Source organism: Actinia tenebrosa, unplaced genomic scaffold, assembly GCF_029948245.1.
Source record: "Actinia tenebrosa isolate PJP-AT-01 unplaced genomic scaffold, QUT_ActTen_1.0 PGA_scaffold0__85_contigs__length_37466705, whole genome shotgun sequence".
Classification (NCBI taxonomy): domain Eukaryota; kingdom Metazoa; phylum Cnidaria; class Anthozoa; order Actiniaria; family Actiniidae; genus Actinia; species Actinia tenebrosa.
In genome coordinates, this window is record NW_028292569.1 from 4139552 (window position 1) to 4157498 (window position 17947).

The 17947-nt window shown below is 39.3% G+C and overlaps 1 protein-coding gene and 1 pseudogene across 2 annotated transcripts; one reads left to right on the plus strand and one right to left on the minus strand.

Annotated features, from left to right (window-relative positions):
* Positions 1-10898: 10898 nt before the first annotated feature.
* On the minus strand, positions 10899-12693 carry LOC148913295 (uncharacterized). Its single transcript, XM_089028632.1, has one exon. It carries the CDS (start codon positions 12649-12651, stop codon positions 11290-11292), a length of 1362 nt encoding a protein of 453 aa, XP_088884758.1. The 5' UTR covers positions 12652-12693; the 3' UTR covers positions 10899-11289.
* A 2262-nt stretch (positions 12694-14955) lies between these two features.
* On the plus strand, positions 14956-17745 carry LOC148913296 (uncharacterized; annotated as a pseudogene). The gene is made up of 6 exons (XR_016119054.1): positions 14956-15063; positions 15117-15425; positions 15775-15830; positions 15923-16011; positions 16082-16192; positions 16768-17745. The product of XR_016119054.1 is annotated as an uncharacterized LOC148913296 (transcript).
* The last annotated feature ends 202 nt before the right edge of the window (positions 17746-17947 follow it).

Consider the following 17947-nt stretch of genomic DNA (forward strand, 5'->3'; position numbering starts at 1 on the left):
TTCGAAAAATGCACTGCCACAATGAAGGCAGGTGTATTTTTTACGCGGTTTGGGCGTCGCAATGCAATCGGCTGGTAGTTCGCACGTAATACAGTCCATATATTGAAAGGGTGATTAGGAATCCTCCTAAGAAGGCGGCTGCGTAGGCTAGCACATACCTTTAAAAGGGGTCCTTATTTTTATTGTTGTTTTGTTGATGATACTTAACAAACAACAAGAAAAATAAGATCAGGATTTGAGACTCTTTGCACAAACCCTGCTTTACTATTAAAGGCCCCAAGAAATGCTATTTCGAATAGTGTCTCAGAATGTTAACAATAAGGTTAAATCTTTGTTAAGGATATGCTATTTCAAAGAGTGTCTCAGAATGTTAACAATAAGGTTAAATCTTTGTTAAGGATGCGTATCATATATTTCAAAAGGTGTCTTAGAATGTTGACGCTTAGGTTAAATCTTTGTTAAGGCAGTTGAAGATATGTTCCTCTTCTCTAACACAACCACAACGATCGCACTCCTGCCTCCAATACTCCCTTTTAGTCCACAGGACACCTTCGGCGCGTTCAAAAGAGGGGAAAGTACGGACTATCTTCTTATGGTAATCTATGCGATTCCTTAAGTAATCCTCTTTATGCGGGCAGCGACTCATCAAATCCGCACATTGGTAGCAATCCACGCCTTCTAGGTCATACGCCCCAAAGAGAAATCGATAATTCACTTCATGCGTTCTCCGGTGCGTCTGTAAACGTTGACGACTACTGAGTATCTTATTACAGAAACTACACTGTCTGGTTTGATCACAGACGCCCCTTTTCAGATGCTGCTGCATTTCGGAGGTGTTAGGGAATTCCTTATTACAGTCCTTACAAAGCCCACAAATGCGTTTATCCTGATGTTGTTGCATCTTTTGAACGGTGCTGAATTCCTTACCACAATCCTTACAAACCTTACTAATTGGCTTCTTTGTGCAAACGCCACGACGAACGTGGTATTGTAGTCTTTGTTTGGTGCTGAACACCTTCTTACACATCAAACAGTCCATATATACTTAACAGTATCTTAGCCTCCATTTAACATCCTTAACAAAGATTTAACCTTATTGTTAACATTCTAAGACACCTTTTAGATAGTTTCTGTGGTGTCTTAACAAAGATTTAACCTTATTGTTAACATTCTAAGACACTTTTGAAATAGTTTCTGTGGTGTCTTAACAAAGATTTAACCTTATTGTTAACATTCTAAGACACTTTTGAAATAGTTTCTGTGGTGTCTTAACAAAGATTTAACCTTATTGTTAACATTCTGAGACACCTTTTAGATAGTTTCTGTGGTGTCTTAACAAAGATCTAACCTTATTGTTAACATTCTGAACAACAACAAGAAAAATAAGAATGGGATTTGAGACTCTTTGCGCAAACCCTACTATACTATTTTGAATCCTGCAAGTGCCCTTCAAAAGGGGTCCTTATTTTTATTTATTATTATTAAATATCCTTAATTATTCTTAATAATAATAAATAAAAATAAGAATGGGATTTGAGACTCTTTGCGCAAACCCTATTTTACTATTTTAAGCCACCTACTAACCATTACGGGCGTTCCAGGCATCCTTAACAAAGATTTAACCTTATCGTTAACATTCTGAGACACTATTCGAAATAGTTTCCAGGCATCCTTAACAAAGATTTAACCTTATTGTTAACATTCTAAGACACTATTCGAAATAGTTTCCAGGCATCCTTAACAAAGATTTAACCTTATTGTTAACATTCTACAGGGAATATCGCATGAAGTCCTGCACGCTTTCTTTTGCCCAGCCCGCCATCGTCAAGATCGCGCCAAACCGTTCTGCACGCTTCAGACCGCACATTTCATCGTACAATTCCTGCACGCGCTCTTTCAGCCGGTCTATCTCCTCCCTTTGCATTTCTATGGTGTCTCTTTTATCTTTTGCGTCGGTGGCAATCCTTCTTACTGCGTCCACTGGGTCCATCGTATATATAATGGATCCGAACCATATTCCCTGCAATGCGTTGATAGTAGGACCCACCGGCTGCGGCAAAACGCAGTTCGTAGTGGAGCAGCTATTAGGACCCTTTAGATACCGCTTCGACTACATCGTGCTGCTTTGCCCCACCTACGTGAATAACCGCACCTGGGAAGGCATAGGAGTGAAAGATGACGACTTCTTCGTAGATATTTTGGACCCCAATCAGTTATCTGGACATTTGAAGTTTTGGCACAAACAATTCCCCAAGGACACGCAGACACTCCTCTTACTGGATGACATCGCCTGCGGGGACGACGTAAAAAGACGCACCTCGGAGTTGGTGAAGCTTGCCTTTAGCGGCAGACACGACAATATCAGCGTTTGGTTGCTTTCCCAGCAGCTTACCAGCGTCTCTAAGCCCTTCAGGGAAAACATAGGCTCCCTGGTCGTATTTTATACTCCGAGCCGGAGTGACCTGGAAACCATCTTAAGCGACTACGGCGGTGAGATAAGCAAGGAACAGTTACACGAATACATGCGGCATTTAAAGACGCACCAACATTCCAAAATGATCTTCTCTTTGAGGTTTCCCTACACGGTTGGAATCTATGATTCCTAATGTATATGGATATTGAGCAGCTCTTAGATGAAGTCCCCACACAGTTAGATGAAAGTAACCTTAAGGAACAACTCAACATCCTTGTGTCTTCGGGGAAGTGTAAAGAAATGATAGGTAAGGAACTTACCCATGAGCAGGTTAATAAGTTGTCAGAAGAGGAGGTTAAGAAGTTCCATAAGAGGTATGAGGCCGCCCTTGCAAGTAAGACCACGGACGCCGTAGCAGATTCCGCTATCCGACTTGCGACTAAATTGCTTGGACTTGCGCTGCCCATAGACGACGTGGAGCAACTACAGAAGGACATTAAGAGATGACTATGTCATCGCCCAAGAACTTAAGATAACCTGCGGGTGGTTGTCTTTGAAGTGTGGTAAGTTAATGGCAGTCGCCTCTGCGGCTTTGCACGTAGCTCAGCATGTCGACTTGAAGGAGGTACTGGTGTCTTGGAAGGACTTCAAGAAGGACAGAGAAGTCGAAAAGGTCTTCCAGGCAGCACTTGCTGAGGTACCTGATCAAGTCACCTCAAGTACTTAGTCAAGTCGTCGTCAAGTACTTAGTCAAGTCACCTCAAGTACTTACTTAAGTCATTATTAAGTCGTCCGTAAGTCATTGTCAAGTCGTCATCAAGTTACTTGTTAAGTCCTTCAAGTCCTTAGATATAAGATGAGTGGCACCGAAGAACAACCAGAAGATACCAAGATTACTAAGGCTAAATCTCCAGGCAGAGTTGCCGCGGGGAAGAAACTCGCGGAGATGAATAGGAAGAACAAGGCAAAAAAGGAGGAAAAGGTGGAGGAAGAGGAATCCTTTATTAATCCTGGGTACGTCATTGGCGCGATAGGAATTGCTATAGCAGCAGGCAGCCTCTACTTACAATGGCGGGCTACGAAGCCAAAGGTAAAGTGGGAGGCCGCAACATATCACGCACCCGTGAAGGAGCCCCCTAAGAGTAAGATCCCTGAAATGGAGTAATAACCTTCTCGCTTTGTAATATAATGTCGACCGCGTTGTTGAAAACTGTTGAAGAAGCAGCTATTATTACTTCCATCGTTGCGGGTATTGGTTGGGTAGGTAAGAAAGTGCTCAAAGAAGACTTTACTGAAGACCCAAGCAAGAGCTTCGCTAATTTTGCTAAGATGACCGCTGCCGTTGGCGGGGCTATCATGCTAAAGGATTACCTACGGAAGGAAAAGTACCTGCCGACGACGTAAGCTTTGCTTGCGTCTAATATAAATGGCTGCTTTGATAGGAGGTTCACTAATTGCTGCTTTAGCATTCACTGGCGCCAGTTACGCAGGTAAGTACATAGAAAAGGCGGCAACTGGCGGAAGTAGTCTCGAAGCTGAAAGAAAGAGACACGACTTGGCGCTGGAGAAATATCAGCGAGACGTGGCGGCTTGGAATAAAAAAAGACAAGCTTACAGGGATTGGTTGGATAAGAACTACCAAGACAAGATGCAGGCGGATAAGAACTTCGAAAACACAGACTACGCCTTTAAACTTTATGCACAGGCGCACCCCGACTTTAGGTTAAGAAAGCCTCAGTTTAAGAATTACTACCAGCCTTCTAAGAAACAAAAAGATAGCGAGTTGGTCTTCGTAGGAGTCGCAGGGCTGGCGGGAGGCGTAGCTTTGGCGTATCTAATATAATGATCGTCTTTTTGGAAAGCGACAAGAATAACTTTACCACTTATTTGAATCCTCCCATCCGCGCGGAAAGTGTTCGGTTGGTTAGTTGCTCTTTGTACAATTCTTGGTATAATTTAGTCAATGGCATGGTCAACGTACTTAAGGCGCCTGGCAGTTATCAAGGTGAAATGCTACCCGATGGACATTACACGCCAATCACCCTTGCTAAGGAGCTCGCCAAGCGCGGTTATACTCTCACCACGGGATTACCACACGAAATGACCTTCAAACATAATATGCCAAACTATTCAGTAACTTTTGGAAAGTCTGACCCATTGGGATCTTTATTATGTGCCTCGGGCAAGACAATTACCGACACAGCCATACCCGTGAAATGGAAAGTCGCATCCTCTTACGAAGTCTATTGCGACTTGGTCCATAGTTACAACAATGGAGAAAAGTCTTCTCTTATGTCCAAGTTTCTGCCCAAAGGTAATCCATTTGACCCAGTAGAATACACTCCCATTTCTTTGAGCTATGACTTGTCTCATTTGGTAGAAAGCATAAACATCACCATTAAAGTGGACGGAAAGACGGTGGATTTCAACGGACGTAAGATTAATCTCGTTTTGGAATTCATATAATGGGCCGCGTAGAGGACAAACTCAAAAGGATTTACTATGGACCTGAAGGCTATTGGAAAGGAGCGTCAGCTATCAAGAAACTCGCGACCGCGGCCAGGGTATCAGAAGAAACGGCTAAGAACTGGTTGAAAAAACAAACCCTCTGGCAGGTTTATCTTCCCGTGCCCAAGTACATTCCCAGGCCCAGCTTCACCGTAAATGCCCCCAATGAAGTTCATCAGGCGGACTTGCTTTTCTTACCACACGACAAGGTGAGAAGAAAGACCTATAGATACGCTTTGACCGTAGTCGATATCGCAAGCAGATACAAGGACGCCGAACCCATAACCAGTAAGGATTCTGGGGAAGTCGCAGAAGCCCTAGGTAGGATTTATAAGCGCGTCTTGAAATGGCCTAAGCTGCTGCAAGTGGATGCGGGGACGGAGTTCATGGGCGTGGTTACTAAGACCCTGAAAGACCACGACACTAAAATAAGGAGAGCCGAGGCAGAGTACCACAGGGGTCAGAGCATTGTCGAAAGATTCAATAAGACCCTGGCCGAGCGTCTCTTTGGATACCAGTATTGGAAAGAGCTGGAAGATCCCTCCAAACGCAACAGGGAATGGACACAGCGGCTCCCCCAGGTCGTCGCGGCTTTGAACAACGAGGCGGCCAGGGCTACGGGAATGAAACCCAAGGATGCCATAAAAAAGAAACACGTGGAACACAAGTCCTACGTCAGAAGTTCGAGGGCGGTCGGACTGAAGGAAAAAAAGCTACCCCGTGACATAGTGGTTAGATACCTCTATCAGCCGGGGGAACTCGAAGGTGGCAGTAAGAGAGCCACGGATCCTAACTGGTCTTTGGAAACGTATGAGATTTCGAAGTCCGTCACCAAGGAAGGGCAACCCGTGTTGTATTACCTAGATGGCCCAAGTCGTGGATTTGTCATGGAAGAGCTGCTCATAGTCCCCAAAGACTCAGAGTAGTGCTGCTCCGCGCGCCCGATTACACTCTAGGCATGTCAGTCTTACGTTGCCTCTGCAATGCCCGCGTTTGTTATTTATACGATCCACGGAGAACTGCTGATCGTCATTTGGGTCAAACCTCCATAGTAGAGGTATGTTACATTTGGCACAGCGTGCCCCTTTCTTATAGACGTCGTCCACGCATAGGTCGAACGTCATATTTTTTTCTTCGTCGTGCCGCTTGTAGCGAAGGAGTTTCTTGGCGATATTCTCTTTGGCTATGTCTTCTGGCGTCTTATCGTAACGCAGTTGCGGCCCCCAGGCTCTTTTTAACTGCTTGGCATATTCTACGCGGCTTACGGCGGTGTAGATAAGGTTGCTCCAACACAGCCGCTGGTCTATGATCCATAAGGTTTCTTTTATGGTAAGTCCTTGCGCGCTGTGGACTGTCATGCAATAGCCCAAGCGCCAGTCTGGATGAGAGGTAATCCTTTCCACCTTTTCTATGGGCACCCAGGCTTTATCGTGCGTTACTGCGTTCTGCAGTTGGATGTCGGTACCAGGTACCCAGACATCTCTTTTTTGCATGCGGGTGTCGTGGGGTTTGTAGCAAACAGGTACGGGATGCGTAGGGAAGCGCTCTCGGTGTATATTTAGCAAATCCTTTTGTATGCGAGATTGTGCTGCGCGTTTCACTGCATAGAAAAATGGATTTGCGTACCTGAGCAAATGTTGTACAAATCTATTATACTAAAATTGACACAAATTTGTTTCCAAGCCAAATTTGGTCCAAATGTAATTTTTTTATCCCAATCAAATGTGAGTAAAAGTGTAGCATTCTTGGTATTTGCATCAGATTTGACAAACATTTTATTTCTATAACAAATACTGTGTTTTACAAAACATTTGCCACGAAAGCAAATTTGGTCCAAATTTAAATATTTGTGTCCCAATCAATTGTGAGTAAAAGTGTAGCATCATTGGTATTTGCATCAGATTTGACAAATATTTTATCTCTATAACAAATGCTGGGTTTTACAAAACATTTGCCACGAAAGCAAATTTGGTCCAAATTTAAATATTTGTGTCCCAATCAATTGTGAGTAAAAGTGTAGCATCATTGGTATTTGCATCAGATTTGACAAATATTTTATCCCTATAACAAATGCTGGGTTTTACAAAACATTTGCCACGAAAGCAAATTTGGTCCAAATTTAAATATTTGTGTCCCAATCAATTGTGAGTAAAAGTGTAGCATCATTGGTATTTGCATCAGATTTGACAAATATTTTATCCCTATAACAAATGCTGGGTTTTACAAAACATTTGCCACGAAAGCAAATTTGGTCCAAATTTAAATATTTGTGTCCCAATCAAATGTGAGTAAAAGTGCAGCATCGTTGGTATTTGCATTAAATTTGACACATATTTTATCCCTATAACAAATACTGGGTTTCAGATAGGATTCGATATGCCACATACATGACGTCACTCTTTCTGTTCCAGAATGCCAGTAATCTCACAGCTTAAAGATTTTTCACATACATGACGTCACTCTTTCTGTTCCAGAATACCAGTAATCTCACAGCATAAAGATCTTTCACATACATGACGTCACTCTTTCTGTTCCAGAATACCAGTATTCTCACAGCATAAAGATCTTTCACATACATGACCTCACTCTTTCTGTTCCAGAATACCAGTAATCTCACAGCATAAAGATCTTTCACATACATGACGTCACCCTTTCTGTTCCAGAATACCAGTATTCTCACAGCATAAAGACCTTTCACATACATGACCTCACTCTTTCTGTTCCAGAATACCAGTATTCTCACAGCATAAAGATCTTTCACATACATGACGTCACTCTTTCTGTTCCAGAATACCAGTATTCTCACAGCATAAAGATCTTTCACATACATGACCTCACTCTTTCTGTTCCAGAATACCAGTAATCTCACAGCATAAAGATGTTTCACATACATGACCTCACTCTTTCTGTTCCAGAATACCAGTAATCTCACAGCATAAAGATCTTTCACATACATGACGTCACTCTTTCTGTTCCAGAATACCAGTATTCTCACAGCATAAAGATCTTTCACATACATGACCTCACTCTTTCTGTTCCAGAATACCAGTATTCTCACAGCATAAAGATCTTTCACATACATGACCTCACTCTTTCTGTTCCAGAATACCAGTATTCTCACAGCATAAAGATCTTTCACATACATGACGTCACTCTTTCTGTTCCAGAATACCAGTATTCTCACAGCATAAAGATCTTTCACATACATGACCTCACTCTTTCTGTTCCAGAATACCAGTAATCTCACAGCATAAAGATCTTTCACATACATGACCTCACTCTTTCTGTTCCAGAATACCAGTATTCTCACAGCATAAAGATCTTTCACATACATGACCTCACTCTTTCTGTTCCAGAATACCAGTAATCTCACAGCATAAAGATCTTTCACATACATGACCTCACTCTTTCTGTTCCAGAATACCAGTAATCTCACAGCATAAAGATCTTTCACATACATGACCTCACTCTTTCTGTTCCAGAATACCAGTATTCTCACAGCATAAAAGATCTTTCACATACATGACGTCACTCTTTCTGTTCCAGAATACCAGTAATCTCACAGCATAAAGATCTTTCACATACATGGCGTCACTCTTTCTGTTCCAGAATACCAGTAATCTCACAGCATAAAGATCTTTCACATACATGACGTCACTCTTTCTGTTCCAGAATACCAGTATTCTCACAGCATAAAGATCTTTCACATACATGACGTCACTCTTTCTGTTCCAGAATACCAGTAATCTCACAGCATAAAGATCTTTCACATACATGACCTCACTCTTTCTGTTCCAGAATACCAGTAATCTCACAGCATAAAGATCTTTCACATACATGACCTCACTCTTTCTGTTCCAGAATACCAGTAATCTCACAGCATAAAGATCTTTCACATACATGACCTCACTCTTTCTGTTCCAGAATACCAGTATTCTCACAGCATAAAGATCTTTCACATACATGACCTCACTCTTTCTGTTCCAGAATACCAGTATTCTCACAGCATAAAGATCTTTCACATACATGATGTCACTCTTTCTGTTCCAGAATACCAGTAGTCTCCTTGCATTCATACAACACCAGATATACATGTAACCAAAACATATATAAACCAAAAATGAGAACAAATATAGGATAGCAAACTGTATCATTTAGTGCTGTTGTTCTTTGGAAAACACTGCCAATGCATATCAAAAACTTAAAAACATTTTCCTTTAAAAGAAAATTAAAAGATCACTATCTTTCAAATCAGAGATTATAAGTATTTCTAGTGTACAATATAAGATTTATCTCAACTAGAGTTCTATTCTGCTTTTTCTTTATTTATATGATATTAATATATATTTTTAAGTATCTTGTATATCGGATTGTAACTGAATCAAAAATCTCTTTATCCTGTACATATCAGTCACCAACATAAATATTTGTCAATTTTCTCTGCATATCTTTTTCTAATTTGAGGCTGGGGGGCAACTAGAAAACGTCACTGTTATTGTCCTCCAGGCTCAAATATCTCAACTAATCTCTATTCTCAGTCTGTAATGTCATATGCACAAATGATATGAATAGAAATAAGTGTAATCTCTTTATTATAAATATTTATTATGCATTTATATTATATTTAAATTTCTTTATATTGTCATCAATTGTAATTAATATTTAAGAGCAATAAACTTGTTCTGTTCTGTGTGTTCATACATGACGTCACTCTTTCTGTTCCAGAATTGATAATGTAATGTTCTTGTACATTCAACACTCAGAGAAAAATTAGTGAGTTTTTAATAAGTTCTTAGGGACCATTCATTTTTTATCAGGGAGGGGAGCCGGTGGAAATCTTGGGTAGGGGGCATGTCAAAGAATCTGGCTTATAGAGGGGGGGAGGCACACGTAGAAGATGCAATGTCACAAGCGGGGGCCATTCAGGTATAGAACATGAGGGGGGCAGCAGATGTCAACAGCAATATAGAGGGGGGGCTAGTTTTTCTTGTATGGGCTCTTGCTGTAGTTTCACTGCCCCCCCCCCCCCCCCTCCATGATAAAAAATGAACGGTCCCTTATTTAAACCAAAGACTTTTTATTTGCCAAAACAGTTAAACATTTATACCAAAGCAAACAAATAACACTATTTTGACTAGCAACAAAGTGGGAAGCTTTTTAATAAAGACATTTAGTTCGAAAAAACAAACTGTAGTCGGTCTTTTCAATCTTTCTTAGTTTTTGTCTGTATTTAAAATATTTTACCATCTGAAGATATAAGGGATCTTTTTCGTAGTCAGAAGTACTAGTATTAATTGTTGATGCAGTACTTGTATTCAATCTCTGATTCTCAACTTGAAAATTAACTTCAGTAGTAATAATAGCAGGAGTTGATGCAGTACTGGTATTTTCAACATCTAAATGAACTTCATTGGACACATGCCAGTGATTGCCTTTCCCTTGTCCACAGGTTTTACTTTTCTTTGCCTTCTTTTTCTGCTTTGACCTCTTGATATAAGCCATTCGACTTGTTTTATTGTGCTTTCCCATCGTTAATTCCTTTTAAAAGAAATGGGCATCGAACGAGATTGGCGTGGTAAGCTTATATGATTTTAGCTTAGTACACAACGCACTCACAAAAATTTCGCGATCAATTTTTTTTAAACGGCAATAGTTTTAAATTGAGGATCATGTGGGCATTATAAATAGTAATATTATTACTATTATTAAAATACACATACTCACCTTAATGAAGAACTTAAGTGCGACCAATAAACCTTATTTCTTTAAACTAGAGGTCCATAGCACATGGATGCATGTCTTCGAAAAACCGAATCCCACAAAGCAATGCGCATCGCTATTACCACAGGAAACCCATTCAACGATAACAACAAAATAGCAAACATTCAACTTTAATAGTTCAGTAAACATTCAAGGGGACCTTTATGCACTGTTTTTATGTAAAACAGCTGTCTCAAAAATTTCTCTAACACCAAAAACAAAAGAAAAAACAAACAAAAAATAAAGAAAATGAAGAAAATAAAAGAGTAAGCTTAACATAGGATTTTCTTGCCATTAAAATATTGTTGAATTAATTACTTGGTTTCAAGTGGTATACCATGGAATATCCCATGTGTTTATTGTATTATTTTCTATGGCTTCAAGTGGTATACCATCCATGGAATATCCCATACCACAGTCAATTTTGTAATTTTGTTTTTGTACTCACTAGGCCTTATTGAGTGCAGTATGTACAAAGAAAATATACAGCTATTTCAAATATATATGTATTATATAATAATATAATAATATGCTAAATAGTTAAAGATGACTAAGTTCTTAGTTCTTAGATAAAGTAAAACGTGAATGACTAACGAATCAATTACCTACTACACTTGGATTTTCTGAGCCAAAGGACAGACAACCATGACCTTTTCACCCTTCAAAGTATCAACTGCAGGCACAAACTTTTGATGGATTCTTTGGACAGGAATGAAATTTGCTGGACCATCCATCTCAAACAAATCTCTGCACCAAACTTCAACAGGTGGCCCAAGATCCCTTTTCGCAGGGTGTTCCTGAAACCAGTGGACTACAGCAAAAACACAAGATACATACTGTCCTCCTATTTTGACATTTTGCTTGAGAAAGTATCTGATTATTCCTGGCCTTAAGTGAACACCACTTCTGTCAATTTTGCCACCAAGCTTACACCATCTTGTCAATATAAATGATGATCTTTGGCCAATTGAGTCACTTGATCCTAACTTCTCAGCATTAAATGAACATGAAGAGTATCTTTCAAACTGGCTTGTCACAGATGATTCATCAACTTCATCAAACAAATTGTTATAAACCTCCTTTAAAAAGGGTAAAAATTCAGGGTCCAGGCAATCTATAGAATAGGCCATCATACAGTTAAATAAGTTACCATCACAGGCCCAAACTCCTTTTTTGAGTGGTCCAATGGAAAGAAGACTCGTGGCTATAGCACCTACATGTTCACTTTCTGCTGTTGATGTGTCACATGCATTTTCCATTAGAGTTCCAGCTTGTTTTCTCAATAGTCTTTCAAAAATTGGTTTAAAGTTCTCTTGAAATGCACTGGGGAATGGAATATCCCTTAAGAATTGATCAGAAGTAAACCTCCTCATCAGTTGAATTTCTACTGATTTCTGATTGGTACCATACTCCCCCAGGATACCATTATACCTTTCAAAGCTGAAGAGCCAGAAAGAGTATACTGGACCATAATCCAAAATGCAGTCCAAAATATGTGTATGAAGATGCATATTAGGGGTGATCTTTGCAGTACCGTACATGTTTTCAACTGCCTTGCAGAATTTTAATATGTATGTGTGAGCAAGCATTGCTTTGTTTTCTGTTATAACTGGAGTACAAAATAAAAAGCATGCCATTACAAAGTCTTGCCATATTTGCAAATCAGGTTTTGGCAAAATATCCCAAAGAGCAAACACTGAGTAGATGAGTGTAAAATTCTTCCACTGATCAGCTGTAAATCCCCCATAGCTGTTTTCAATTTTCTTCGGCATCCTACCAATACTTGATGGAGCTTTGACTTTATCAATCTTGTCTTGTATTTTACCTAGGTGGTTTTTATTGATTAGGGGGGTTTGCTTTTCGGAGTCAATCCAAATATTTTTCATCACGTGTTTAGCAGTTCCAGTAAACAAGTTATGCATTGGGTCCACTATATGAAAACGCACACAGTCAAAATAAGGTAAAAACATCAGTTCGCTGAATCGGGTACCATATTGTGATTCCTTGGCAGTTCGATCAGCTGCAGAAGTCTGTTGCTGAGTATCTTGTGCTCATGCTGTCTATGTTCTTTGTTTGTTCTGGGTTCACAAGGAGCAAATCCAGAAAAATCAATTCTTGTTGCAACGTTTCCTGGGAAAAATTTCTTACATTTAGAACAACCAAGATTTGAGCCATGTCCTGTGAATCCACAAACTTTTCTGGTAGCAGGGATGTCGCAACCAACGCATAGCAAAACACTACGAACTAACACCTCTGACCCAGCAACTTTCAGTTTGACACCTGTCCATAGCTGATTAAGCTCTGCAACTAGAGGCTGTAGATATGTATTTATATTTCTTTTTGGCTCTTTTGGTCCAGGGATGATTCCAACCAAGAAAACATTTTCAGGTTTGAACCTTTCTGCTCTTGGAAGATTCATTAAAACCATGTAGATGGCTCCAACACTATATATTGAATGCTTAAATGGCTGGAACCAGTCAACATTAAGCATAAAAGCATAATTTTTTGCTGCAGCTAAAAAAGGTTTTCCATCTACATACTGCCATTCTTTCCATAGTCTACCATCAAATACATCAGCAAGAAATGATTTTGGTACATTTCTATCACGCCAGCTCTCTAACTTTGTCATGAAATTTGGTCGTTGTAAAAACTGTTCCAGAGTAGACACTATGCTATTGTAACAGTACACTTTGTAGGGATATAATCTAGTTTTTCCACCTTTCAAATGTACCTCTCTCAAAAGTGATTCATTGCATTGTGTTCGACGGAATTGCTGGCGATGGTGTGGAAATTCAACAAATGTGCATTTCTTTGTGACATGCTTTCCAAATTGTAGAGTGTAACAATCAACAAAATTATACAGATTCTCACATTTTGGACAAACTACAAACTTTATGAATTTATCTTGATTTAGTCCCAATTTGTTCTTGAGCAAATGCAATGACTTTGGAATCAGCATAGCCAAGCCTGTTACCATGGGAACCATGGGCACCGTTGATCCCAGTGCTTCAAAGAAAGTTTTCAAGAAACTCAATAGAATATCAATTGCATTATCTGAGAGACTACAAAATGAAGACCATAGACATACGAATAGTAGCAGCCAATGAACAAGACCTTTTACTTTATCCAATGTACCCAAAACATTAACATCCACTGAATACAGGTTTTTATTGACCCTGAAATCACAGTCAACGTCTATGTCGTTCAGGTCCCATACTTCCTGTAGCTCTGGTCTCCTTTCGTGATATATAAATTCATCATCACTCTCTCCCTCAGAAAGACCAACTAAGTTTCGATCTTCCGTTTCTAATTCTGCAATGTTGACACCTACCAAAGCAAATATATTTTTATTAAGCATAGTTTCATAACAAACTGTTATTTATTGTAATAGGAGAAATAAAATAAAACCCATGAAAAAACTTAAACAACTTTTTTTTACAGTTAAAACTTAAAATACCTTGAGGATTTCGATCTTCACAACTCGAAGTCGCTTCAAAATCTATACTGTTGTCCCCATTTATACTCAAGCTTGTATCACTATCGGTATGTTCTTCTTCGGAAGATTCACCGCATATTTCCCACTTATTCTCCTTTTTGTTGAAATATAAATCTACATGTTGTCTGAATGTCCTCAAGGAAACAAACTCTTTGCAGTGTTCACAGTATTTTCGCTTTGAATTTGACGGCATGTTTCTCGGATTTGTTTCATGGTTGTCTGGCGGGAACTGTACCGGAACACAGGAATCCCATACCGGTATTCCAGTTAAATTATTGTCACGTGTCTGGTCACGTTTATCAGTTGATTTTAAAAGGGAGTTGATTTTAAAAGGGAGCGTTTGGGAGTGTAGAGTGCATTCAGTCAAACTGTTGAATAGTTAGATAAATGTATCTTATAACTTAGATGAGTATTTAGTTGACGTCAACTAAAATATTAACTAACTTATCTAATTTAGGTGACGTCAACTATTCAACAGTTTCACTGAATGGACTCTATGCAAACAGGAAATACCGATCATATTTCAATTAATAATTATGACCTTTGAAATTCATATCATGTAAGAACCACGTGCTGTATTTACTTTAAGCCAATAGCGTTACAGCTTATCCAAACAGCGCAAATCTAACCAACCGCATGCCAGAACTAAGATCACTGAAATCTAATACTCGAACAGTCATAAGGCGCGGTAAACTTGAGTGTGTGGTAGCCACTTTCAAATATCTTTTGTCCAGAACACGTGTATTCCTTGTTTCAAACTGAACGATCGTGGTAAAAAATGGCCAGACTGCCTCCTAACAAGCCAAGTCGTCGTCGTGATCAAGATAAGAGAGCCAGCACGAGTCAGGGAAAGACAAGGCCGCAGATCACCGATCCAGCTGAGCATGCGGGTAATTCTTCAACTGACACAAGTTTAATTCAAGAACCTCTGGAAGCTAGTACCCCAGTTCTTACTGTAATGAGACAAGCCGAGTTTTGCCAAGTGGTGGTTCACAGTTGTTCGAAACTCCGCGCACAACTGCTACCGAAAATCATCGTAGGTCAAGCTTCCTGAGCCTCCTTCCACCAAGAAATACCACGGATCATGAAGATCACGGAGATAGCCAAGCGGACATCGCTAATCAGTTAAACGAGTTTTTTAAAAGGCAAGACGCCTTCAACAAAAGTATAGAAGAAAAAGTTCAGTTAGCGCTGAATGAAACAGCAGAGAAAACAAGGCAATCAAAACGACTTCCCAAGGAACTATCGGTAAGTCAATCAACAAGCTTTGAATTTTCTGTTTCGCATTAGTTTTGGCGCGCAAAGTTAGTTACGGTTGATGCTGTAAATTTATTTTACCATGCATTACTTGTGGTCTGTTACAAATCCCGCGCTGTGATTAACAAATTGCTACTGATCTCTTATTGGTAGTAAACACGTAATAGCTAAAAGGTTTCAACCCAATGTATATATGTATCTTCTTTAGACTTGAACGATTGCACCTTGAGCTCTCGTGCTTTACACCATGAAGCGAGATTTTTACTGATTAAATATCAATGTCAAAGGCTACGAAATTTTACTTTTACTGGTATTGACTTTTCGTCTGTTTTTATCGCAGAGCAATGTAAGAGCAGTTTATGATAAAAGCGATAAAAAATGGGACTTGTCAAAAAAGTAAGTCTTTATTATATTCATACTGTTTCAGTTATTGTCATTGGAATTACCCTACCTATACTTAAACAATCAATCGCTGGTATTTATTACAGATTCAATGATCAAGATAGGGAAATAAATGCCGCGATCTTGGCAGGAGTTCGAAGCACTGATTCAAAGACTTCTACCGCGCTAATTATGAGTAAGTTTTTAAATTAATGATAAGTGATCCAAGACTTTATAGCTTACACAATTCCAATTTTGATTAACAGGAGCAATGAGAGTGCATTTCAAAACAAAAAAAGCGGCAAAGACAAAACAAAGAACAAAAGAAAGACTCGCAAGTGCTGAAAGAGCAAAGAAAGCGTTCGCGACTGAACTCGGTAAGTAAAAAAGCACATCAAACTTTTTCGTGAACAGCTTGAGAGTTGAACCTTTTTCTCATATAATATAGTAAAACAATGGTCTCGGTTTTCAATTTGTCCCCGTTTGACCAGTAGGAAAGGTATCTTAAAAGGTTTCTTGGCCTTTAATGAAACTCGCTCACAATAAGAAACAAAGAAATTTTAATAACAATAGGTGATTTCTTATTACTTCTGATAATTGTTAGCACCCGGGCTAATAAATAGGACATCTGGTATACATGAGACAATTAATAAGCAAAATAAATATTTACTGATTTTCCAGGGTTAATATTCAATCATCGAATAACAGAAGAGCTAGAGTGAATATAATTTCCCTCAGTGTGTATCTTTGTCTCATATGACGCTGTGACTATTCATTACCGCTCCTTTGTTATCCGACGATTGAATATTAGCCTTGGAAATCGATACGCGAGGCCATTTTATAGGTTCAAATTCCAAAGTACTGTGGTCTAATCATGTCGTATGCGCAATCCATTACATTATGATACCACGTTTGACAATGTTATTTGTCGATCCTTCTCGTCTCTTCTCAGAAAAAGGCCAATCGTATCAAAGCGCTCAACCAGTCTACGTCCATAGCTGAGGATGACAAAAAAAAAATACTGCAACGTCATGACAGTGGATTTTATGTCCTCGGAAGAGTCGGCATCCGAAGACGAGTTAGATGCCGAGGATCCATCGGAAGAGTCCGATTCGGAAGAAGAGGGGAGCAAAAGAAAGAAAAGGGACTTCTTTCTTTTGAAACCTCTCCCATGGAGAAGCGAGGAGGTCACTAAACTGATGAAAGTTTTGGACAAAAAGTCAAAGAGGAGGAAATCTCAAAAAAGTCTTAACATGAGTTTAGAGAGAAGGGTGGGACCTCCTTCTAAGAGATGGGCTCACATTGATGCCCCAGCCTTTTCTCTTAAATAGGCTAATTGATTGAGTGAATGCGTAAAAAGCTAATGTGGCCAGACCATTGATTAATATATTATCTACAGCATTTGGCCGAAATAGCTTTGTACTCATTGAATACATTAATTGATGCATTTTATTTTCCTATCGGTATTTCTAATTATGCACGTCCTTAAATAAGGACGGCATTCACAAATTAGCCTCCATAGCGATACTTCATGTTAGTACGATCATTGTGATTTAATATGCGGCCGATTATTTTCAATAGACCTAATCGGCTAGCGTGTTGCTACGTACGTTGCCACCCAATTCAATTCTGGGAATGTTTCATTGGTAGTTATATTTTGGTTTTAGAGTTGAATTCGTAGAGACAAACTATTCTATTCCCAGAAGGTTTGAATTGGGTGGTAACGTACATAGCAGCACGTTAGCCGATTACGTCTATTGAAAGCACTTTACGAGTTGACTTGTTGACAACCCCAAAAACGTCCGTCAAAATGAAGTATCAATTTGTTGCAGTTCAGGGAGACAGGACAAAACAAATGTCAAAATGAAATTGTAATAATACTATTTCTGTCATTATTGTCAAAGAGCAATAAATTTTTTTCTTGATGTAACCTGAGTATCAATGCAATGTTTGGTTAATACATTAATTTACAATATAAATATTGAAAACATCATGCATATAGCGAGTATAGGTGGTACACATATGTTCACTGGAAATGCGAGCAAATTTCGTTATTTATCTCGAAAAGAAACATGATTTTACTCACATTTGCTCCTGAAGCAAAAATGTTCAAATACGAGTTTTGCGATGCA